Raw genomic sequence first — 21,265 nt, 5'->3', positions numbered from 1 at the left:
AAAATACTGTTTTGTCCTGTACCTAAAGATTTAAAGTCAACTGATAGGCCCTCCCCCTCTCTGTCTCTGATATCAGGGGGAAACAAACACCATATTATGCTGGTGGACTGGCCTCTTAAAATAGTCACAGTTTAGCTCCAGTTAAGACAACTCACCTGATTCAAAGACCCTCAAATCCCCGTTTCAATGTCTACATTGTATACAGTAAGCTATAGATGCGGATACTTAGAGGAAAAACCAGACACGCACACATGTTTTTGTATCTTTTGTGTAGATAACTGGATAAAATCAGCCTGTTGTGTTTTCAGTGGCACAGTGTGTTATGAAATGTTGATCTCTCTCTCTGTGAAATCTGGATTTAACAATGCAATAATTTCACCATGGCAGCTGCAATCATCATCAAAAAAGAAAGCAGCGTGTCAGGCCCATATTGGGAACAGTTGTTGGTTTTATGGCACAACCAACATCCAAGAATAATCTGTTTCGGATTGTATTGTTGTTTTGTGTGTGTTTGTGTGTGCAGTTCTCATGATTTCTTGTGTTTCACTGGTGTCAGCTCTTCATCAGTGCCAGCTGACACGAGCCATGAGTGGGTTGTTAGTGGATGTCCCATCACCCACCAACAGGCAGGTCAGTGACCATTGACACCGAAGGTCATCAGTGGGTCAACTGCTCATTTCAGACCCGTTTCTGAGACATGCATTCCCACAGTATCTCTACAGTGGTTATTTACAGTCAAAGGAAGCCAGTGTCTATACGTCAACCTCGGCTTTTCTGGGCTTGAGCACCAGGGGAGTCAGGGCCAACGGAGCCTGGTATCTAAGGTGCAAGGAAACAGTTGTTTTTAAACAGATTTCTCTAACTATTTGGCTTAGGATGCTTTGAAAACTCACCAAATTTGACACAGAAATCAAGCCTGGTGAAAAAAACTGTGAAGTTATGTAGTGAATGAGCTGTCTTCTGTATTTAAATTCTGTTTCACATAATCTCATCCCACTCTTTCAGGTTCTTTAAATCATCTAGTCTCATCTCACTCCTCAGGTTCTTGAGACGGGTGAGCAGGTGAGCCCTTTGTTTTTGTTACAGTTTGCAGTCTCACCATTTGATGTCACTGACTCTTTAACATCACACCTTTCATTTCCATCCAACAAGTAGGGAAATTTGAATTATTTGCGCCTGATACCATCAGTCTCCTTTACGCCACAAACCTGTAACCCTCACTAAAGGGTCGGTGCGCAGCTGTTTGTGCTTCTTCACAATTACTGCACATCGTGATGAAGTGGCGATGTGTGTGTCAGCATGTATTGCACGTGTATTGTTAAGAATCCTACATAATAAGTCACCCGGATGTCAGTCAGCTGCTCTCATCATTTAAGACAACAGCTCACACAGGGTCAAACAGTCATGGGGGACACAGCTGGGATTATCAACATCGCTTTAAACGTCTCGCTGGGACACAGATGTGCTGTGCAGCTTGTACCTCTGAACAAGAGGGCTGAAGCCTGTCAGACGGTTTTTATACCTGTGCAGGTGGTTTAACTTCTTTCCGCACTGCTTTACCGAGCTTCACCAAGATAATTAAACCGTCATAACTGCTGTAACTGGGATTATTCACCTGTGCAATAACACAATGCCACTATAATTATTATTCTTATTGTTATATCTATTTATTGTTGTATTTATTGTATTTACTACAGTTATATTGTTTTTATCTTGTACTTAAACTGAGCATCTGCTGATGGTGATTGTTCCAAATGACATCTCATGGTACTTGTAGAGTGACAATAAAGGAATATAAAGCACCAATGATCATCGTTTTTTTAATTGACAATGAGTCAAGGCAGCATTTTATTGTTGTTTAATGTTGAATTACAGTCATAACTGGTGTGATTACGGCTGCAGGTAAGATCAATATTTAATATGGTCCTCTGGAAATCAATCAAACTAAAAAAAGAGCTCCAAATACATGACAGTGTTGCCCTACATTAACTGTATGGACACAGTGGTACTTGTTGCTTCGAAAAAGGACGAAATATCATGTCATGTTTACAGCTTGTTTCTACTGACCCCATGTGGCAGAAATGAAGTTGTCCTGGGATTAATGAATTTCTAATATTACTTCCTGAAAAGACAAAAAAGAAAAATGTAGCTTTCATGGCAGCATATTAGTAAATTAATTTTTAACTCCAGCCATGAAACATTTCCTTGCTCCTGACAGAGAGCCTGTCATTGTGATGTTGCAAAGGGAAAGAACCGGCTGAGATTAACCATTAATCTCAAACGATCTAATGAAATTCACAGGTCACAGTGTTCCCCTGCACAAACCCACGGGTCCACATCCAAACTTGTCAGATAAGAACAGAGATTAAAGCTTTATTTTGTTCACAGGAAAACTCTGACGGTACTTAGAGATTCTCCACATGATGGTATACGTTTAATGTCAGCACATCCACACAACCAAGCAAGAAAGTTACAGAAGATTCTTGCAGAACAATATGAATGTAGAGCATTATACAGTAATTATACTGTGGCCCCTAACATCTACAAACACCATTATCATCTTTTATCCTTCACTTCCTGCTACAAACGTCAGGTGAATACAAAAATGTTCATCTTTCTCTTTTGCTCAGTTTTTTACCATCTCAGTTTGACTCTCAAAAATGTCCCTGTCAGTTTTTCAGAGAAGAAAAGTCACTGACCAGTGTATTACTATGATGCTGCAGATGTGAGATGAACAGTGTTTGCCAGAAAATGTTCAAGGTCAAAGGTAGAAGCAGAGTAGGAGGAAGGGGGGAAGCTGTGGAAAATAAGAACATCTTGGGGAGATAAGGGCTGAAGTTGAACCTGTAGAGCAGGTTTTATTGTCCTAAATGACTCTTTAGTATGACTTCAGCACATCAAAACATAACACATGCTCTTATTGGCCTCTGAGGCAGGTGCACACATTACAGTAGACAATTAAATATCCGTACAGCCTGACAAGGATATTTGCCATGTAATTGTCTTCTCAAACCCACTACAAGCATGTGTTCACAACAAGGTAATTTACAGTCACACCTCATTAATTTTGCACAGCGGAGCTAAAATAGACTGGATGTGTCTTGGCATACACACCTTCTTTTGTTTGGTAACAAGCTGCCAGGCAACATCACACATCACCCAGCTGCTGTTTCCCCTGCCGCTCTATAAAGGATCCCAGAAGAAAACACACTGGTGATGATTCCATATTAGATACAGTAGCAGATATCATTGGTTAAAATAACATTTTCTCCCGTCTGTGTGTGTGTGTGTGTGCGTGACAGCATTAAGCCTTGATCAAAATATGACTTCCTGTACACAAAGGGTGTTTTCATCACGAGTTCAAGGGGAAAGAAAAGCTTTAAAACAAGCGTAAGCTCTTTCACTGAATGTGCCAGGTGACTGAGGACACACAAACAAATGGACAAATCCACCAGAGTGGCTTTATCAAGCCGGTGCATGTGGGTGCAAGTGTGTGTAGTGTTTATGTGTCTAAGAAATGAGTCAAAGAAATGGGTTTCCTTCTTAGTTTCTTTTCTTCCTCTAAATGAGGTTAAATGCTCAACTAAATCATAACAACATTAAATATAAGTTGTGTTTAATGACAACCCTTCTGCTGTTGAAATGGATTTCATACCATGTTGTTAAAAAATCCTCCCTCTCTGTAACTGAAGAGCCACGCTTTCAGTGCATCATTTAACGTTTTAACTTGTGCTCCATCTCAACCACCGCGTTCCTCCGACAAATGCTCTCCGTCCAGATTGTTCTCATTTATTTGTGGTTATCGCCTGCTAGTGGAAGGAGCTCCCTGATGCCATCAGAGCAACTGAGTGTCTCTTGAGCTTCAAGAAACTCGTGAAGACTCATCTCTTTTGAGAGTCTCTAAAACCTAAGCTTAGAAGAATAAAAGTATCTAAAATGACTTTGGTAGAAGTTAAAGTCACTTTTTATTATATTACTATTAAGTATTATAGTACTTAAGTTTTAGAAGTAAAAATATGAAGAATGAATGAATAAACACACTGGCTATATGTATATAGGGATTATATATAGATATATATAATTTTATTTTTCACAGATTGTACAAATAGGCATCTCTACTCCTACCAGTGTAGCTGATCGTTTATGAAGTGTTTCCACCTGAGGCAGCCGAGCCACACAGGTGCAGCTCTAAATTACCACTTGTGGGATTTGTTCTCATTTGATACAGATATGAGTCTGTAAGGTAAGAAACACAGGAACATACACACTCAGGCGGTATCGAGCTTAAAAAGGTCTAAAGGACCTTGTGGATATGTCCCTGGGTCCTTCTCTCATCCATCTCTCCGGTAGCGCAGACATTCAGCTCTTTGTTGTTGCTGCAAGAGATGGTAACAAGAGCCTCCTGAGGAGAAACAGACACATAATGGAGTCACTGTCTGTGTGTGTGTGTGTGTGTGTGTATGTGTGAGTGAGAGTCAGAGAGAGTAGGAAATTTAGTCTGTCTGTCCTTATAACTCCCAATTCCTCTCTGCCCTCAGGCCGAGAATCTGATGGAGACAAAAAAAAAGGAGCAGGCAAACACTGAGTATTTCCCTTCACAAAAAGCCTCTGGTTGCAACAGTGATGACTGGCATGTTGGTAAATGTCCAGCTAGTGGTGAAACCCATGTTCGTGACTGTAGGTGTCGTGAGCTCCCAGTATATTTCCAGTAATGCTAATTTCTAATCTCTCATTAAATCGATAGTGGCACAACTGTAACCTCGACTGGCTCCTGCCAGGGTAGAATTGGTTCTTCCAAAGCAGCTTAGATCTATAACTGGGTCAGACCTCTGAGTCTTATGAGCAGACCAACATGCCTGAGCTGAGCTGAGCCACGGTGAATCAGCAAACAGAACTTCTGTTATAAATACGACATTTATTTACAGGCGTAGAGTGACAAACCGCACACCTCAGAGGTGAGACTGTTAATATTTCAGGTTGTACAAACCATTGCCCCCAGTGTATGAACACATTCCTAAACTAATGACTCTGACAAGAAAGGAAAGTGTAAAAGTGGAAGGAGTTAAAAATAAAATATGTGTTCTGTTGTTCATACAACACTTCTTGTGCAGCGGTGAGTCAGGTCATTCATCACCACAGGTCGCACGCGTATTAAAGTTTGTCTACTTGCAATGGATAATGAAGAAGTGTGAGAACGAGGCTGAAATCTATGCTGACATCTAGTGCACACGGAAAGAACAGCGTGTCTTCTGTGTATGTTTATTAAATGGTGCTCTTATCCAAATTTCTATTCTATTTTATAAAAATTCCACCAATTTATTCAAGGATGATTTAGTTAGTTAGTAAGTTTTGGTCACAGGTATTCTGAAATAAATACGGGTACATTTGTGTTGACACATATTAAACACACATTGTTATAAATTAATTAGCAGCATTCTGCACAAAGGAAATGGACCGAAAAAAGGTGTCAGCTGAAGCTCAAGCTTATTTTGCCTACCCTAGGAATATAACGTTACCTGTCAGCATATGATTTATAAAACACAAACCCTTCATATCTTCATGTATTATGTATCATGTATAAATAGTCAGAATTTAAAATGTTTTTTTGAGTTCAAATACTGATACGTACATAAGTCCTCTGTGCAGCTGTTCCACAGATCCATTTTAAAGTGCACAGGTCCACTAAGTCATCACATTTTAATGTCTGTAGGTTCAGAAATAATGAATGACTTGGTTCATTATAAGTAGAGTTGGTGATGATTATTATAGACCCTTTTTTTGCTCAATGAAAATTAGTAACATTTGTACGATTCACTTTTTCCTTTTGTAATCAAACCACAAAACAGTCTTCCAGTGTCTTGGAAAATGTATACAATTTTAATGTAGATTTTTTTAAAACAAACTCGGGTATGTGGCATTTGAAACATTAAAAGTCTTTGCACCACACAGATGACTAACAAACAACATAATAATCATGCCAAGCATGTACATTACAACAATAAATATAGATACAAAATGCCAATTTCCATTAATGATCCATTTGTTCAGTCCACTCACAACAAGCTCTTACTTGTGTCCATTTCAGGGTTAGTGACCTCTTTCATATAAGCTGCTCTAAAAAAGTATCATAAGAGGATCAGCGAGGGATCGTTGTATCACAGCACTTGCCTTGTGACCTGTTGACATGCTCATCTTGAACAATATTAACCTCTCTTCACTGGAACCCACGTCAAAGTGACACTTCACTGCTAATATTCATTCATAGTCGGTGAAACATTTATATGCTGTCAAACAACAACAAAATATACAGCAAAATAAAAGTATCTACACTATGTTAAGAGACCTCGTAGTGGGTCATTCATCTACAATCATCACAGTGGTGTGCAACTGGGAGCGATCCGGGTGGATTCACATGTTAGTTCAGGTGGTGTCCAGGATGGTTGTCCTGGTTCCTCTGCCTGACAACGGTCAATCCAGCGAGATGTTGCCTAGTCCTGCTCATAAAACCAGTTGGTAGCACTCCACGACATTGTCTACTAATCTCATTCAGCGTCAAAATAAAGTGCAACGTTGCATTGTTCATTCATTAAAACATTTTATGTTACTGTTTGCAGAGTTTATTCTCATTTCAGGAGCAGTCAGGCAGCCAAAACACTAACTTAAGCTGGTTCTCTGGGATTTTGTCACGCACATACACACAAAAAAAGAGAGAGAGATGAAGTTTAAAAACTCATGCTGTCAACTCCAGAATCAAGAATTCAGTCAGTGCCTTGAGTCTCTGATGTATTTTATAATCATACCAAAGAAATCGAGAAACAGGTCAAGGGTAAAAAGACCTCTGTGTCACATCAAAGCATCTGCCTAAATGGGAAAATAACAGTGATTAAAGCATTTTTGAAGAGATTTCTTGGAGCAGCAGCTTGGATGCATTTCTTTTAAAGAGCACAGATGTATTTTTTTTTTTTAAAAAAGAAAAAAAAAGTTTTATTCTTTGGCCTGTAAATCTAATTTGAGGGCCATTTCAGACTGAATACTCCAGTAATGAGGGACGAGGACATGGGGACAGACTGTGGTTCAAGCAGTAACACGCAAGTGACTTCACCCTTAACCCGTAACTTAAATTCTTAACTGCAGTTAGAAACCTTTAAGACAATAAACTCTATAATAAATCAAAAATAAGGACAACGTTAAACTTGAACCACACATACTGTATGGGATTATTAGCAGGGGAGCAAACAGAAAAATAGAAATTGTTTATTTTAAATTTCCCTCTCTTTGAGCTGCTCTTTTCATGCTTGAAGTGTGCATGTGTGTGAGTGTACATCTGGTATTCCTTATGCTGTGGGGACCTAAATCTGTTTACACAGTCACATTATTAGGGGGACTTTTATTCCTTATGGGGACAAAAATCAAGGTAAATTACTAAATTGGTGAACAATGCAATGCAATGTCCTCTGAAGTGTACGTGGAAACCAGCGTGTGTGTGGATATATGCCTGTATATGTGAGGACAAATTTTGACTCACATTTAAAGGGCTTTTTGGGGGTTAAGATTAAGGTAAGGGGCTAAGGAATTCATTATGTCCTCATAATTATAGAGAGACAAAAGTGTGTGTGTGTGTGTGCCTGTGTCCCATTTCCATATCCATCTCATCTAAACAGGCGACTTGATGGCTTGTAGTGCAGCGTCAGCTGGCGGGAACTGTAGCTGGACATGCCGATCCCCATGAGGCCCAGCAGGGCGGCGATGCGCGGCATTGCCGGGCGTTCCCTGCTCTGCAGCACAGCCTGGGCTGCCTGAGTCTGAAAGAGACGGCATGAGTCACCACCACCACCACCACCACCACCACCACCTCCACCTCCACCTCCACCTCCACCTCCACCCAAGAAGCCATGACAACAAGCAGGCATGATCACCAGGTGCGATGATGACCAAGCCACAGGGTCACCAATGTTCCTCCGTGCTCTGGCTGCAGCAGAGTCCTTTAACAGCTGACTATGGTCACACGCCCATCTCACGCCAGCGATGGTCTTAGCATAGGGGAAGAGCCGCACTAGAACCTCCATTTTTATCAAGTTTCAATACTTATCTAATACAGTCATGTGCAGGTGTGAAGGCCTCTCATAATTTTGAGCCAGTCCAAGACATGTCCTAAGATCAAACATAAATTCAGTTACTTTTCTTTGCTCATCACTGTTGTGAAAACCACAGGTCTCTGTTTTCAAATTAGGTTTATGGATATGTATGGATTTGTGGCAGTTGCAAGAGATAAACCATGTAAAACTTCACATCACATAATCTGACGACGCATCACTGCAGCAGACAATTATGATGCTGTTTTTGCTGACATTTCAGAGATTTACAAGATATGAATCTTCTCACTCAGATATTACGCTTTTGGGTTTTGTTTACAAAACAGAAATGCCTTAACAATATATTTTGGTTTAACTATGACCTATTTTATTTCACAATGATACTTATGTAACATTGAACTTTGATGAGTGGAGACAAACACAAATGCCCACCAGACTGACTAGAAACATGGATCTCATGCTATTTCTCCCTGGAGATCCAATTAGAGGGTATTTATCTGACCCGCAGGGAAGCTAATGTACCTCTGAGCAAAATCCAGTCAAAGACAGGCTGATGTAATCCTCTATTCCAAATCCTGACATGACACACACACACACACAAATGGGTAACTTGTAATGCATGCAGTGATGAGTCAGGATTGTTTTAAACGGGGGCAGTCAGCATTTTCTATAAAAGTCTTGCAAATGTGGAACGCACTACCAAGTGAATTGAAATTAGTAAAAAAGATAATAAAATATATGATAAAAATGTCACCAAATCACAATATTTGTGTTTTGAAAAATGTACAATATTCTATAATATAACCGTGTTATTGCACATTACAAAGGCCTAAATATGGACAGGAGATTGAAACAAGCAATAACTATAATCTATATATACTAAACATTATATGATCGACTGAACTCTACAGTCGATCTGTTCGGTTTTTCGTTATTTCCATCCATCGAGGGAATTTGCCCCACTGTTGTGCCACTGCAGGTGTCCAAGACTAATCATTAATCTATCAAAAGAGAAACAAAATGACCTTGAAGCATCTTACGCACCTGGAGGTATCTAATATATCCAGGGGTCAGCCGAGGGATGCGAAAAAACATTGTTGTTCTCTCCCGTGCTTCAGAGCTGAGACCACAAAAACACAGCCCTCAGGAGTTTCTGCTTGGAAACTTTATCACTGTGAATCCCTGCGCTTCACTCCGCTTCCCTCCCTGTTGTCTCTTTGGCCTCAGTCCTTTTCCACTGGAGTGAGACACCAGTGAAAGAATCTCCCCTGTGTCCGCAGACACTCTCCTCGCTCCCTCACTCACTCAGACAAACTGACACACACCTTCACTCTGATGGTTTCCCTTCAGGCAATCCAGTCTCTATAAGTAGTATATAAAGCCTTGGCTTCATTGCGTAAGCTGATCACATGTTGTGTGTATCTTTGTGTGTATGTGCATTTGTGTCAGTGGGAGATTAGCAGAGTCACTGTGGTGGAAGTGGATTAATATACTGTACCTGTGAGACGAGGGCCAAATCCATGGGACACCATTATTTAGAGACGCAACACATAACCCCATCAACGGAGGACAAAGTGATTCTGTTAGGAACAATTAAAAGGCATGTTGTGCTGTGACAGTGATGTATTGTACTTTTTTGTTTTTGCAGTATCTCAAGTATAAGTTGCAATATAAGACCGTGGGAAAAGCCCTTGTAGGAACATGTACACAGTCACAAAGTAACATAAAAATATAGACTATATTATATAACATGTCAGACTGTAACAATATAAATATTACATTTTAAAAAGCAAATTACAAAACAATTATTTTTACATTATTTCTTTAGAGGATCACTATAATTTAAAACAAATAAATCTGTGCTGCAACGAAACACAAGTTTTTGCATGAGGTAAAATAAAGATTTGTCAGCGAAGCCAGCTCCACATTCCATTTGGTGTAAAGTCTGCTTTTTATTACACATCAAAACACATTTGGACAGTATTCTGAGATGTTAAGACGAAGAAGAAGAAGAAGAGTTTGTGTCAGGAAGCAGAGCTTTGGCTGCTTCCTCGGGTCATCTATCTGTGGTGTCACGAAAAGGGAGCTGACACTGTTTCTTCTAAGAAGGATTTGACTATTTCATCATGAAGACATGCAATACACTGACAGGTTTGGAACAGTATGGTTAGGAGAAATTTCATTACCACCGCAGTATCTTCTGTAGATACAGTACAACCTCAGTGGTCATGTTTTAAAATTGCAAGATGGGAAATCATAAATTAAGTCGTCATGTAAAATAATTTTTTTTTATAGAATGTGCAGACAGTTTGGCGCCACAACTGTTGTCCTGATATGTTCCTGTGTGACCTTTTTTCTCAAAACAACTAATTTTACTAAATCATTATAAAGCACTACTGTAAACAGCTCAACTCACATGCCAAGAACGGATTAGCCCAGTCTTATTCACATGCATGACTGTTTAAAGGACAGTCTAATCACTTAATGACTAAAACAATTCAATTAAGGTTTTGCATAAAAGTATCTCAGCTTATGTTTTTCTTAGGCACAAGGTACAATAAGGTACAATTCTTGTATGTCCCCTTGACAAGAAAATGCACTGTTGTTTTTATTTTTTTTACAGCTATACTAGCAGGTGAATTTATTTTGTTTGTAGGGAACAAGTCGTCTTTTTTACATTTGTTGTCAAAACTGTCAAAGCTGACAGCACAATATTGTAACACATGAAAGAAAGAAAATATTTTTAAAATAACACAGCCTGGGATGCCGGTGCTTCAATCTGTTTAGTTATTTCAGAATTATTTATTAGATGTTTCAGAACACAATTATTCATTCATTCATCTTCAACTGCTTTATCCTCCACATGAGAGTTGTGGGAGGCACTGGTGCCGATCCTTATTATTTTATTTTGTATTCTTTATTTATTTAGTAGTACTCCTGATCAGGAGGGGGCCGGTCAAATGAAAGAGTCCAACCTTTTTTGGAAAAAGTTAGAAATTTAGTAGTTAGAAATTAAAATATCTTGATAATCCATTATGATTTTGCAATTAAAAATATTTAGGATGATATTACACACCATAAAGTTCACAACAATAAAACAAATGTAAGATGCAAAATTTATCTCTAAATAATAAAAACAGACATAAATAAAATATTTATTATGTATATAACATGTAGTTGAAATGAAAACACTAGACAAGCTTATATATAATCAAATGTTGAATTTAATAATGTGATAAATATAACCTAAGGTATTATTATGATCAAACTGTTGTTCACTGTTTGTCCGTTCGGAACAGTTTCCATTATAATTTTAAAAGTTTTTGAGACCCCTGGGTTGAAAAAAAAAACCACAACCAAAACCAAAAAAAACAGGCACTTGTCTGGAAAGTTCTTTTACTTTTTGCGTCATCACCGCGCGTCGTCAGAACAGTGGGACCCTGCCGGGCAGTTCTAAAAACAGAACGCGGGCTTACTTACAGTCGTGGAGATTCTCTTATCAATATAATTCACAAAGGAAATGTTCGACACATAAGTGGAACTAACGCCTTGTCGATGCTGGTGCAGGAGAGTGAAGTCTTTCACTCTGAGCTGGTAAATATTAGCTGGCTAACAAAGAAAGCTAACAGCTAAAGCTGCTACAGCTACGCAGTTTCCTTTCACTGAAAACTCCCACACTGACTCTGACCAAACAAGTCTGTTTACTCCAACTGTGTCGCGCAGCTAAATTATTTACCGGGGAGTGGTTCGTTTTCGTTATTTACATCAAACCCCAGAGGTAACATATATAGCGAGTTAGCAGCGAGGTTAGCAGTAAGTAATAGCCATGTGAAAGAATAAGACATTGCTTATGAATCGCTGCCGTATTTACACGAAAGATGCTAAAACTGAGGCTGTTGGTCGGGGGTGGTCAACATTATGTCACACTGACGTAAATTAAACAAGCGAAAGGCCACAAATAAAAGGTTTTAAATAAATTATAACCTTTAAACTGATTTTATATGCAACATGTATAGCATCTACATTTAAAAAGTGAAAATGCTGTAAAAAAAAAAAAAGAAAAAAAATCATTTCCTGTGGCTATTTCAAAATAAAATACTGGCTGTGTTTCACTTGTTAAATGCGATTGTGGGGTGCAAATGTCTGTATTTGCAGTATTTCTGTAGATGACCACAATCACCATCTGATGCCCTCAAGAAAGGAGTAATAATACCTGAGCATACATAATTTTCTATATAAAATTCCTTTGTTTGATCCCCAAAATACAAATGACAGATTGGCGCTAGTATTGATGATGTTAGGGCTGAATCATGTTTGGAAAACACCTGTTCGCGACTATTCTGTCTGATATTGTGATTGTGTATGTATGATGTATGTAATGCAAGAATGAGAATGTATTGTTTCAAACACTTTTGAATTGGAATAGAATGTAGAATGGTACAATTAAATTAACACAATTATTGCAGCTTGTGATTTATGTTGACTAAAATTCCAATTTTGATTAAAAATGTCACTTAATCTTACTCAGTCAGATTGGAAGTTTCAACACTACCTGTCACAAGTGATTTCCTACTTCATGTTTTATATTGGATTTAGATTACTATTGCCTTTGCTCATGGATTTCTGACGTGGTCGTTCCTCTCAATCTTCTGTGTGCTGCTGCACCCGATCCATCAAACCGATAACGTTATTCTTATTGTCCTGTCTGTTTTATTCCAGCCATGATGAAGAGAAGAGCTGAAGGACCGTCGACAGTACTGCAGGGTGCAAAGATAAGTCGTGATGACAGCAGCTCAGATGAAGAGTCACAGTTATCCAGACAAGGTGGATATACATTAATTAACCCCCTTCAAAAAGTATGGTCTAATTTAATAGAATGCATACTCAAACAGCCTGCTGAAAGGTTGCCCGCTGTGGCTCTGATACCTCTCTGCAAAATGTAACCAGTATTTGCTCTATGGGACATTAAATGGCTGGTGTGGGTTTGATTGACAGCATTGGTGCTTCTCTAACTTAGTTTTAAACAAACCAGGTTAAACATGTGACTTCATCAGTGATGTATGGATGATTATTTAATCTGAAGTGTATAAAGTGACTAGTTTTTCCATTGAATGATACATTTGTCTTAAATGATAATATCTAAACAATTCACTTGTCTCTGTCCTTGTCTAACTTCAATGTGACACTGTATTGTTTTGGATTTTGCAAACATGTATCTGGTAATTATACAACACCACTGATTGATGTGGATGTAAACTGCAACTTCACTGTTTGGCAGTGCATAAAACTGTGAGGCAGTATTACTATGTTTATTTCACTTTGGGCAGTTTATGTCTCATCTTTGTACATTTAAAAGTTTGTTTTAAAATTCACTCAACTTAAACTAAAAATGTTCAATAGGTTCAAGATTGTAATGCTTAAGATCAAGACTGTTGAATCTGGTAATCTTCACAGTGTGTGTATGGTTTTGTACTATCCAGACTCCAGCCAAAATGAATCCCTCAGCGATCAGGAGGATCACAGACCAGGGTTCTCCATGCCCTCCATATCATCCTTTGATGAACAAGAGACAAATGCAAACCCTGCAGACACTGCCAATTTCTCAATGTACAACAGTGTGTCACAGAAGCTCATGGTAATGTTTCAAAAAAATCTCACTTACTTGAAAGATTTAAGTTAACCTTCATAATTATAATTGCAAAGTTGCCGATTGTATGTGTTATATATAATAGGTTTTGAAGATATTTATTTAATTATGAAAAGTATTTATAAGAAACATGAGTACTTGGGAGAAATGTATTTTTTTTCCACAGTTTTTACTGTTTTTTTCCTTTTCTTGTCTGTTTAGGCCAAGATGGGTTTCCGTGAGGGTGAGGGTCTGGGGAAATTTGGCCAAGGACGCAAGGAGATCGTGGAGGCCTCGACTCAGCGGGGTAGAAGGGGTCTTGGCCTCACACTGCAGGGCTTTCAGGGGGAGCTCAATGTCGACTGGCGTGATGAACCTGAGGTACACAGCACTAAATGTTAAACCTGTTATTTTTGTGTTTTGCTGTATTTTAGGTCTTGGTTACACATAGAAACCTTGCAACTGTTATTGCTAACTCTTATCATTTGTCTCTTTTTCAATTTTGTCTGTCCAGCCCAGTGCTGTAGAGAAAGTGGACTGGTTCCCTGAATGCACCACAGAGAACCCAGATGATGATGAGCTGAGGGATTGGATGAGAGTGGGACCGGTAACTAACAAATAAATCGTGATACCTGCACTGTCTTTTAACTGATAAAGACATATTTAATGTTTAAATTCTGTTTTCGGCTGCTTACAGAGAAAACTGAAGATTGAGGATGAGACAGAGTTTTGTTCTGAAGATCTGCTGCACACTCTTCTAAGGTGTAAGGTGAGTTAGAATCTGAATAACCTACTGTTTGCTTCTGTTTAAACATAGGATAATATAATTTGCCTTAAGATACCTCAGCAGTGTGTGTCTCCCTGTGAAATTTAGATTTATGATTTCATTAAATTGTTCTTGGGGTATGTTACCTCTAACCTCTGTTTGTGACTGATGTTCAGACGGTGTTTGATAATCTGGAAGGTGAGGAGATGAGGAGAGCTCGCACACGCTCCAACCCTTACGAGACAATTAGAGGAGGGATCTTTCTCAACAGGTCAGTCTTACCTGGTTACCACATGCTGAACAAATTAGCATTTGCTAGATTCTTTTTTTTATTTAATTACTTAGTTACTTTTGCACCTTTTGAAGAAATTGCCTTACAAGGAGGAAAGGGTTCAGCCTCTATTGGTATATAATCTTTGAAACTAAAATGTGTTGTTTTTATTACACTGTATAATTGGGAGGGGCATGAATATTTGATTATTAATTTGATTATAAAAAATAATTAAGCAGTTAAGCAACTGTTTGAGATTATATTAAAAAAAAACTGAACTATGTTTATGTCAGTGATTTCATAGATAGAAATGTTTCTGCATATAATACCACAAGGCGGCAATGGCAGCTACGAGTGCTTGGTTGGTGGACTTAAATGTGTGTTTGCAGAGGTGATGAAATTTACAAGGTTTCTTGAATGCAACTTGCAACTGCTTTTCAAAGCTCAGTTCACTGTGTACCCCACAGAAGTAATACAATTTTTCAGGATCTTTAAATGCATCTCTTTAGCTGCTCCTCTTCACCACACACTATGGACCCTACATTAGTCTCACTCACTCTTATGCACTGGAATTTTCTTGTGTCTTAATTGGAAACAAAATGTAAAGTCTGCCGGTTTGGCTGGAGCACTCATGCTTTTTTCCTTGCTCACGAAGACTGTGGAAAACACATGTTACTCATTTTTAAATATTAGATTCCCAGTATGTAACGTTTACCTTTCATTTGTTGTAGTAATTACTATTTGTTGTGTTAGTCCTTTTCATACAATAACATGTTCTTTTTTTGTGGTTTCTGTATTTAGAGCAGCAATGAAAATGGCAAACATCGACCACTGCTTTGATCACATGTTCACCAACCCAAAGAATTCCAAAGGGGTGAGTGAATCATAAGTACCTGTTTCTGTGTGTGGCTCTGTGTTCAGAGTACACATGCAACATACAAACAGATGGTGAGATAAAGTGATGCGTCTGCCCACTTTCACGATGCAGATCCCTCTGACTAAAGACCGTGAGGGTGAGCTTCTGTACTTTGGTGATGTCTGTGCGGGACCAGGAGGCTTTTCTGAGTACATACTGTGGAGGAGACGCTGGCATGCCAAAGGCTTCGGCATGACACTGAAAGGACCCTGTGACTTCAAACTGGAAGATTTCTATGCAGCACCGAGTGAGCTGTTTGAGCCTTATTATGGTATGTTAACAAAACCTGCACATCCCACCCAGGAGATGACCAATGAATGATTTGGTGAGAGCTTGACCTCTGTGTTTCCCAGGTGAGGGAGGTGTGGATGGTGATGGTGACATCACTCGGCCAGAAAACATGACAGCCTTTCGGAACTTTGTGCTAGAGAGCACAGAAAGAAGAGGGCTGCACTTCCTCATGGCAGATGGGGTAAGACTGTTTGACATGTTTGTTTTTTATATCCCAGGTATACCTAGGTTATAAAGTGTTTTTATTGAACAGGGGTTGAATTCAATTAAAGCTTTCTGTTTGTAGATTGTATCAGGTTTGATTTAATGACTCTCTGTCTGTGGTAGGGTTTCTCTGTGGAAGGTCAGGAAAACCTTCAGGAGATCCTGAGCAAACAGCTGCTACTCTGTCAATTCCTCACTGCCCTCTCTACACTCAGGACAGGTATGTGACGTTAAAATGTGCATAACTTTTAAACATAAACAAATGTCCGTTAGATTCAAATGAATTCACACAATGCTAAAAAATCGTAATACCGTGTATCAGTGTCTGGATTAAATCACACTAGCATCTTTGTCTTGGGCAGGTGGCCACTTTGTCTGTAAGACGTTTGACCTCTTCACTCCCTTCAGTGTGGGTTTGGTCTATCTGGTCTACCTCTGCTTTGACAGGGTATGTCTCTATAAACCTGTCACCAGCCGACCTGCCAACTCTGAGAGGTGAGTGTGTGTGCAGTACAACAGATTTACTCCAAACCAAATGGCAGCAAGACAATAAAAACTCATACATTTTATAAAAATATAATTTACTTTTTTTGGCAGAAGTCTTTTATTCCTGATAGCAACATAAGTTTTAACTAAAGTCGGCAGAGGTGTCTTAAACAAAGTCCCACTGTCAACAGGCCCATTTTACAGAATAAAAACCTAATAGCTTTTCAAATTGTTCAGCTTCATGTATTGATTCCCAGCATAGAGCAGCGTAGAAAAATCGTGCAACGACTTGGCGTGAAGGAATAGCACAGTATCTGCTGTGGGTTAGGAACTTTAGAGCATTTGTACAGAATATATTAGCCTCTGTCAATCTTCTTCCACTCACTGCCACTTGCAGGTACATAGTGTGCCGTGGTCTGAAGCCAGGTTCAGAAGCCGTCAGGGAATACATGTTCAGAATAAACCTGAAACTGAACCAGCTGAGGAATACAGACAGAGATGTCACAGATGTGGTTCCACTGAGCATCATCAAGGAAGACACAGATTTCTATCAGTTCATGGTCAACTCCAATGAGAGGTAAAGAGCCACAACATTCAGAGATGCCTTTATCTTTTCATGTCAGTCTGAATGACGGACTGAATAAATTGAATTCCCTCCCTCTCCCTCATCATAGCCTCTGTGCAGTCCAGATCAAGGCTTTGGCCAAGATCCATGCTTTTGTCGTCGACCCGTGAGAAACCATTCTCTTATCTCTACTCCAATATAACTGTTTGTCTGGGATTGTATTTGTGTCTGGAACAGACTGTGTGACACTGTGTCGGTGTCTCTAGGACTCTTTCGGTGTCGAAGCAAGCTGACATTAGGAAGGAGTGTCTGAAGCTCTGGGCGGTGAGAATAGAAGATATTAATGTATTTTAATTTTGACATTTTTCCACTTCTAAATATTTCCAATCGTCTCTTTCCAGGTCCCAGACAAGGCCAGGGTGACTCCTGCTTCCTCTGACCCAAAGACAAAATTCTACGAACTGAATAAGGTCAGCTAATAAATGTTGGAATAAAGAACAACTACATATAAATGCAGTGTCTAAACAGATTTTTTATCAATCTGCTCTTAAACTAAGCAGTTTGTTGAATAAACTCTGAATAAACAAATATACTGTGTCATGTCTTTTTGCCATCCATAATCCTCCTTTTGTTTATTTTACCTCAGTCTTCAGATGTGGAGCCATTCCAGTGCAAACTCACACATCTCAACTCCAGTACGCTTGAAAAGATCCGTCACATACTGGACCACAGGTGCATTGTGGGAGGTGGAGAGCAGATCTTTCTTCTATCACTTGGGGTGAGACTCCCGTCGTTTCATACAACTTTCTTTCATTACCTGTAGGAGTGTGACTGTTTTATGGCTTTCTTCATTTTATCTCTTGATGTAAGGGTCCATCTATTAGTTAAAATGAGCTGTTTTATGTGCAAACCTGTTTAAAATTCTCCTGTTAGAGATTAAAACTAAGAGCTGACTGGCAGACTTATTCACCCATGATGTTTTATTTCCTTGTTTACTCGTTTAGTAATGACAGCTGTAGAGGATTTACAATTTCTGTGTATTTTGAGCCTGTTTTCATCTTTGTATCTATTCTCTCCATTCCCTCTTAACTTGTGTAGAAGTCTCAGATTTACACATGGGATGGGAAGATGCCACTGCGCTGGAGGAAACTGGAGAATTTTAAACTAGAGCTGCCAAGGGACACACTTCTGAGTGTGGAGATTGTCCAAGAGCTGAAGGGCGAGGTGAGAAGAGGGAGTGGAGAGTTGATGGAAGACTGTTTTAACTCTCTGTGATTGACTCCATTGTTGTGGATGTGATAATTCATGTGGTCACATTTTGCTTTGACTCATTTCTTCAAAGTTAAGTTGTATTTTCATGACAATTAGAGCAAAAAAATTAAAGCGTACCATATGCATCCTTTCTCTGCTCTGATTTTACATGTATGCCATTTTGACCTGTAGGGAAAAGCTCAACGTAGAATCAACGCAGTTCACGTAATGGACGCACTGATTCTCAACGGCACTGATGTAAGAGACCAACACTTCAACCAGCGGTATGTCTCATCCACGACCAGTTACAGCTTTTATAATCCACACTATGTACTGCCTACACTGGTGCTCTTTTTAGTGGCATCTTTAAATAATGACAATTATGTAATTAGGATCCGGATGGCTGAGAAGTTTGTGAAGGCGGTGGCCAAACCCAGCAGACCAGACATGAACCCTATCAGGTATTCATTCAAATGAATGTAACTACTTATGAATCCTGTTTTTTTTTGTTTTTTTTTATCTTAGGGCAGTATGAGGACTGGCAAACTACATTTAAAACATATACAAGAAGATTTTTGTTACACTAGATGCCAGTAAACAGTAGCACATGTAATATAATAGACAGACATTCAATGTTGTTCTTTTTCCCCAGAGTAAAGGAGGTGTACAGGTTGGAGGAAATGGACAAAATCTTTGTCAGGTAAGAACGCAGATCTCTCATTAGAATATATCAACTATTAGGCCTTTTGGTTGAATTTCATGAAATCATTTTACTTTTCTTTGTGGTCAAAGTTACATTTGTGGCTTCCTGGCAAATGAGGAAACTATAAAGTCCAAAATAGCCACTTGTTATTTTCCTGTTTTCCTTATCCAGACTGGAGATGAAGGTAACAAAGAGTTCAGGAGGAGTCCCTCGTCTGTCCTACACCGGCAGAGATGACCGACACTTCCTCCCCACAGGACTCTACATCATTAAGACTATCAGTGGTGGGTATATGTCAGAGTAGGCGTGTGCTGCAGCAGCTCAGTGTTGGAGAACACTGTCATATCTCTAAGGAACCGGGTGATCAATAAGCTGAGAAATGGTCTGTAAAGTCATGGACTTGTGGTTTTAATAACTATGTGTTAAATATCTTTTGAACCTTTAGAGCCTTGGTCGATCGCATACAGTAAGAACTCCAAGATGAAGTTCTTCTTTAATAAGACAACCCAGGAGTCCACTTATGTAATGCCACAAAACTGCGCCACTCCTTTCCAGTAAGTTCTGCCGCCTGTGTACATATGCACGCTTAAGTAATGCTAATTTCACTTATCCTATGATGTGTATTTTGATTTGCACAGCTAATGTGTTGTATTCTTTCTTTGTCTCCATCCTCAGTGTCTGCCACTCTGAGCGTCTCTTCTGGGCCTGGGTGGATGGAGTTAAAGTTCACGAATCTCAGATGCGGATGGATCCTGAGAAACTGTCCAAAGATGATGTTTTGTCCTTTATCCACAGGAACTACCAGCCCTGAAAAGCTTACAGAGTCCAGAGCCTCACCAGCAACCTCAACACGCAGTGCACTAAATTATGGAGGATATAGATCATGCTATATCGCAGTTTGTTGTTTTTATGTTTATTTTGACTGTGGAAGGATTATGAAAAATACCACAGCTGGAATTGTCTTAATGAATCCCCGTTTTTATTGTCCTGCTGTTGAATATTCTAAGTTCTCCATATTATGTTGATGTGAGAAATAATGACCAGGTGGTAACTGGAGCTCTGGAGCTGACAGTGATACCTTGACAGCAACAGGCGTTCGACTAACTAATAATGTCTTGTGCCTTTTGCACTGCTCTTATTCAGCACATAGGACAACAAGAAGACAAAAAGCTGATGCCATTGTCTCCACGTTGAATTGCATGTCTCTTAATGATTTGTTTTTTTTGTTTTGTTTTTTGTGGTTTCTAGTCCATACAATACTTGTGTGTATTTGTTCACATCACACTTACAGTAATAGATAGGGTCACAAATGTTAAACTATGCATCCAGGTGTGCAAACACAGCCGTGCTTGCCTTGCTTTAAACACCACTGCTCCTCTTTGTCTCTGTAGAGACGAGCTTCTGCTCCTCAGTGCTCCTGCTAATCTCTAGTCTGTAAACTTAATAAACATAACAATCCTGTTCTCAGTCATCCTCAATACCATGTCACCATTAATGTCAATTACAGCTGTAGCAACTTTTTTTCCATTTATACCTGATCTGTCATGGACGTTGTTTAAATTTCTGGAAGTAGTCGTACCTTTCGGATGGTTCCCCCTGACTCTTTGTTCTGATTGTGCCTCCTTTTGCCTGGACTGTATGTTACTTAAATTCTGCAATGGATTTATTTTTTTTCTCATGTAAAGTTGGCTATCAACTCTTTTGATGTAAATAGTGGTAAAAGTAAATAAATGGGAGATGTTCAACCCAAAAATTGAGTGAAATTTTTATTATTTATAAAAATGCACCTGTAAGCATGCATAATAATTCAGGACTTTGTATTGTACAACAAAGGTGCTTTGGATCATTGCATTGGTGTGGTATGAAATTTTAAAGTCATTGACAGATCATCAGACAAAAGTCCTTCAGGATTTTATTATTAGGATATCAAAGGTTGCTCTAATTGTGAACCACAGAGGAGGTGAGACGAGATCTCATCAGCCAGAAACATCAGCTCAACAGCAGATGGCCTAAAGCTCCTAATGTGGACTGAATTCCTGTCTGATTAAACATAGTTTAATACTCAAAAATATCATTTTTGTTACAAGTAATAT

At 39.1% G+C, this 21,265-nt stretch overlaps 1 protein-coding gene across 1 annotated transcript; it reads left to right on the top strand.

The window, feature by feature from the left end:
• The first annotated feature begins 11,505 nt into the window (after positions 1–11,505).
• cmtr1 (cap methyltransferase 1) lies at positions 11,506–20,929 on the top strand. Its single transcript, XM_058614295.1, has 24 exons — positions 11,506–11,687; positions 12,813–12,917; positions 13,574–13,728; positions 13,942–14,100; positions 14,234–14,326; positions 14,417–14,488; positions 14,662–14,756; positions 15,558–15,630; positions 15,745–15,943; positions 16,026–16,144; positions 16,291–16,387; positions 16,530–16,662; positions 17,051–17,230; positions 17,328–17,384; positions 17,485–17,542; positions 17,620–17,688; positions 17,865–17,996; positions 18,317–18,442; positions 18,662–18,753; positions 18,862–18,930; positions 19,122–19,169; positions 19,344–19,456; positions 19,618–19,726; positions 19,848–20,929. Exons 2-24 carry the CDS (start codon positions 12,815–12,817, stop codon positions 19,981–19,983), a joined length of 2,487 nt encoding a protein of 828 aa, XP_058470278.1. The 5' UTR covers positions 11,506–11,687; positions 12,813–12,814; the 3' UTR covers positions 19,984–20,929.
• The last annotated feature ends 336 nt before the right edge of the window (positions 20,930–21,265 follow it).

Source organism: Solea solea, chromosome 17, assembly GCF_958295425.1.
Source record: "Solea solea chromosome 17, fSolSol10.1, whole genome shotgun sequence".
Classification (NCBI taxonomy): Eukaryota; Metazoa; Chordata; class Actinopteri; order Pleuronectiformes; family Soleidae; genus Solea; species Solea solea.
The sequence above is the reverse complement of the archived record's forward strand: the minus strand, read 5'-3'. Positions and strand labels throughout refer to the sequence as shown.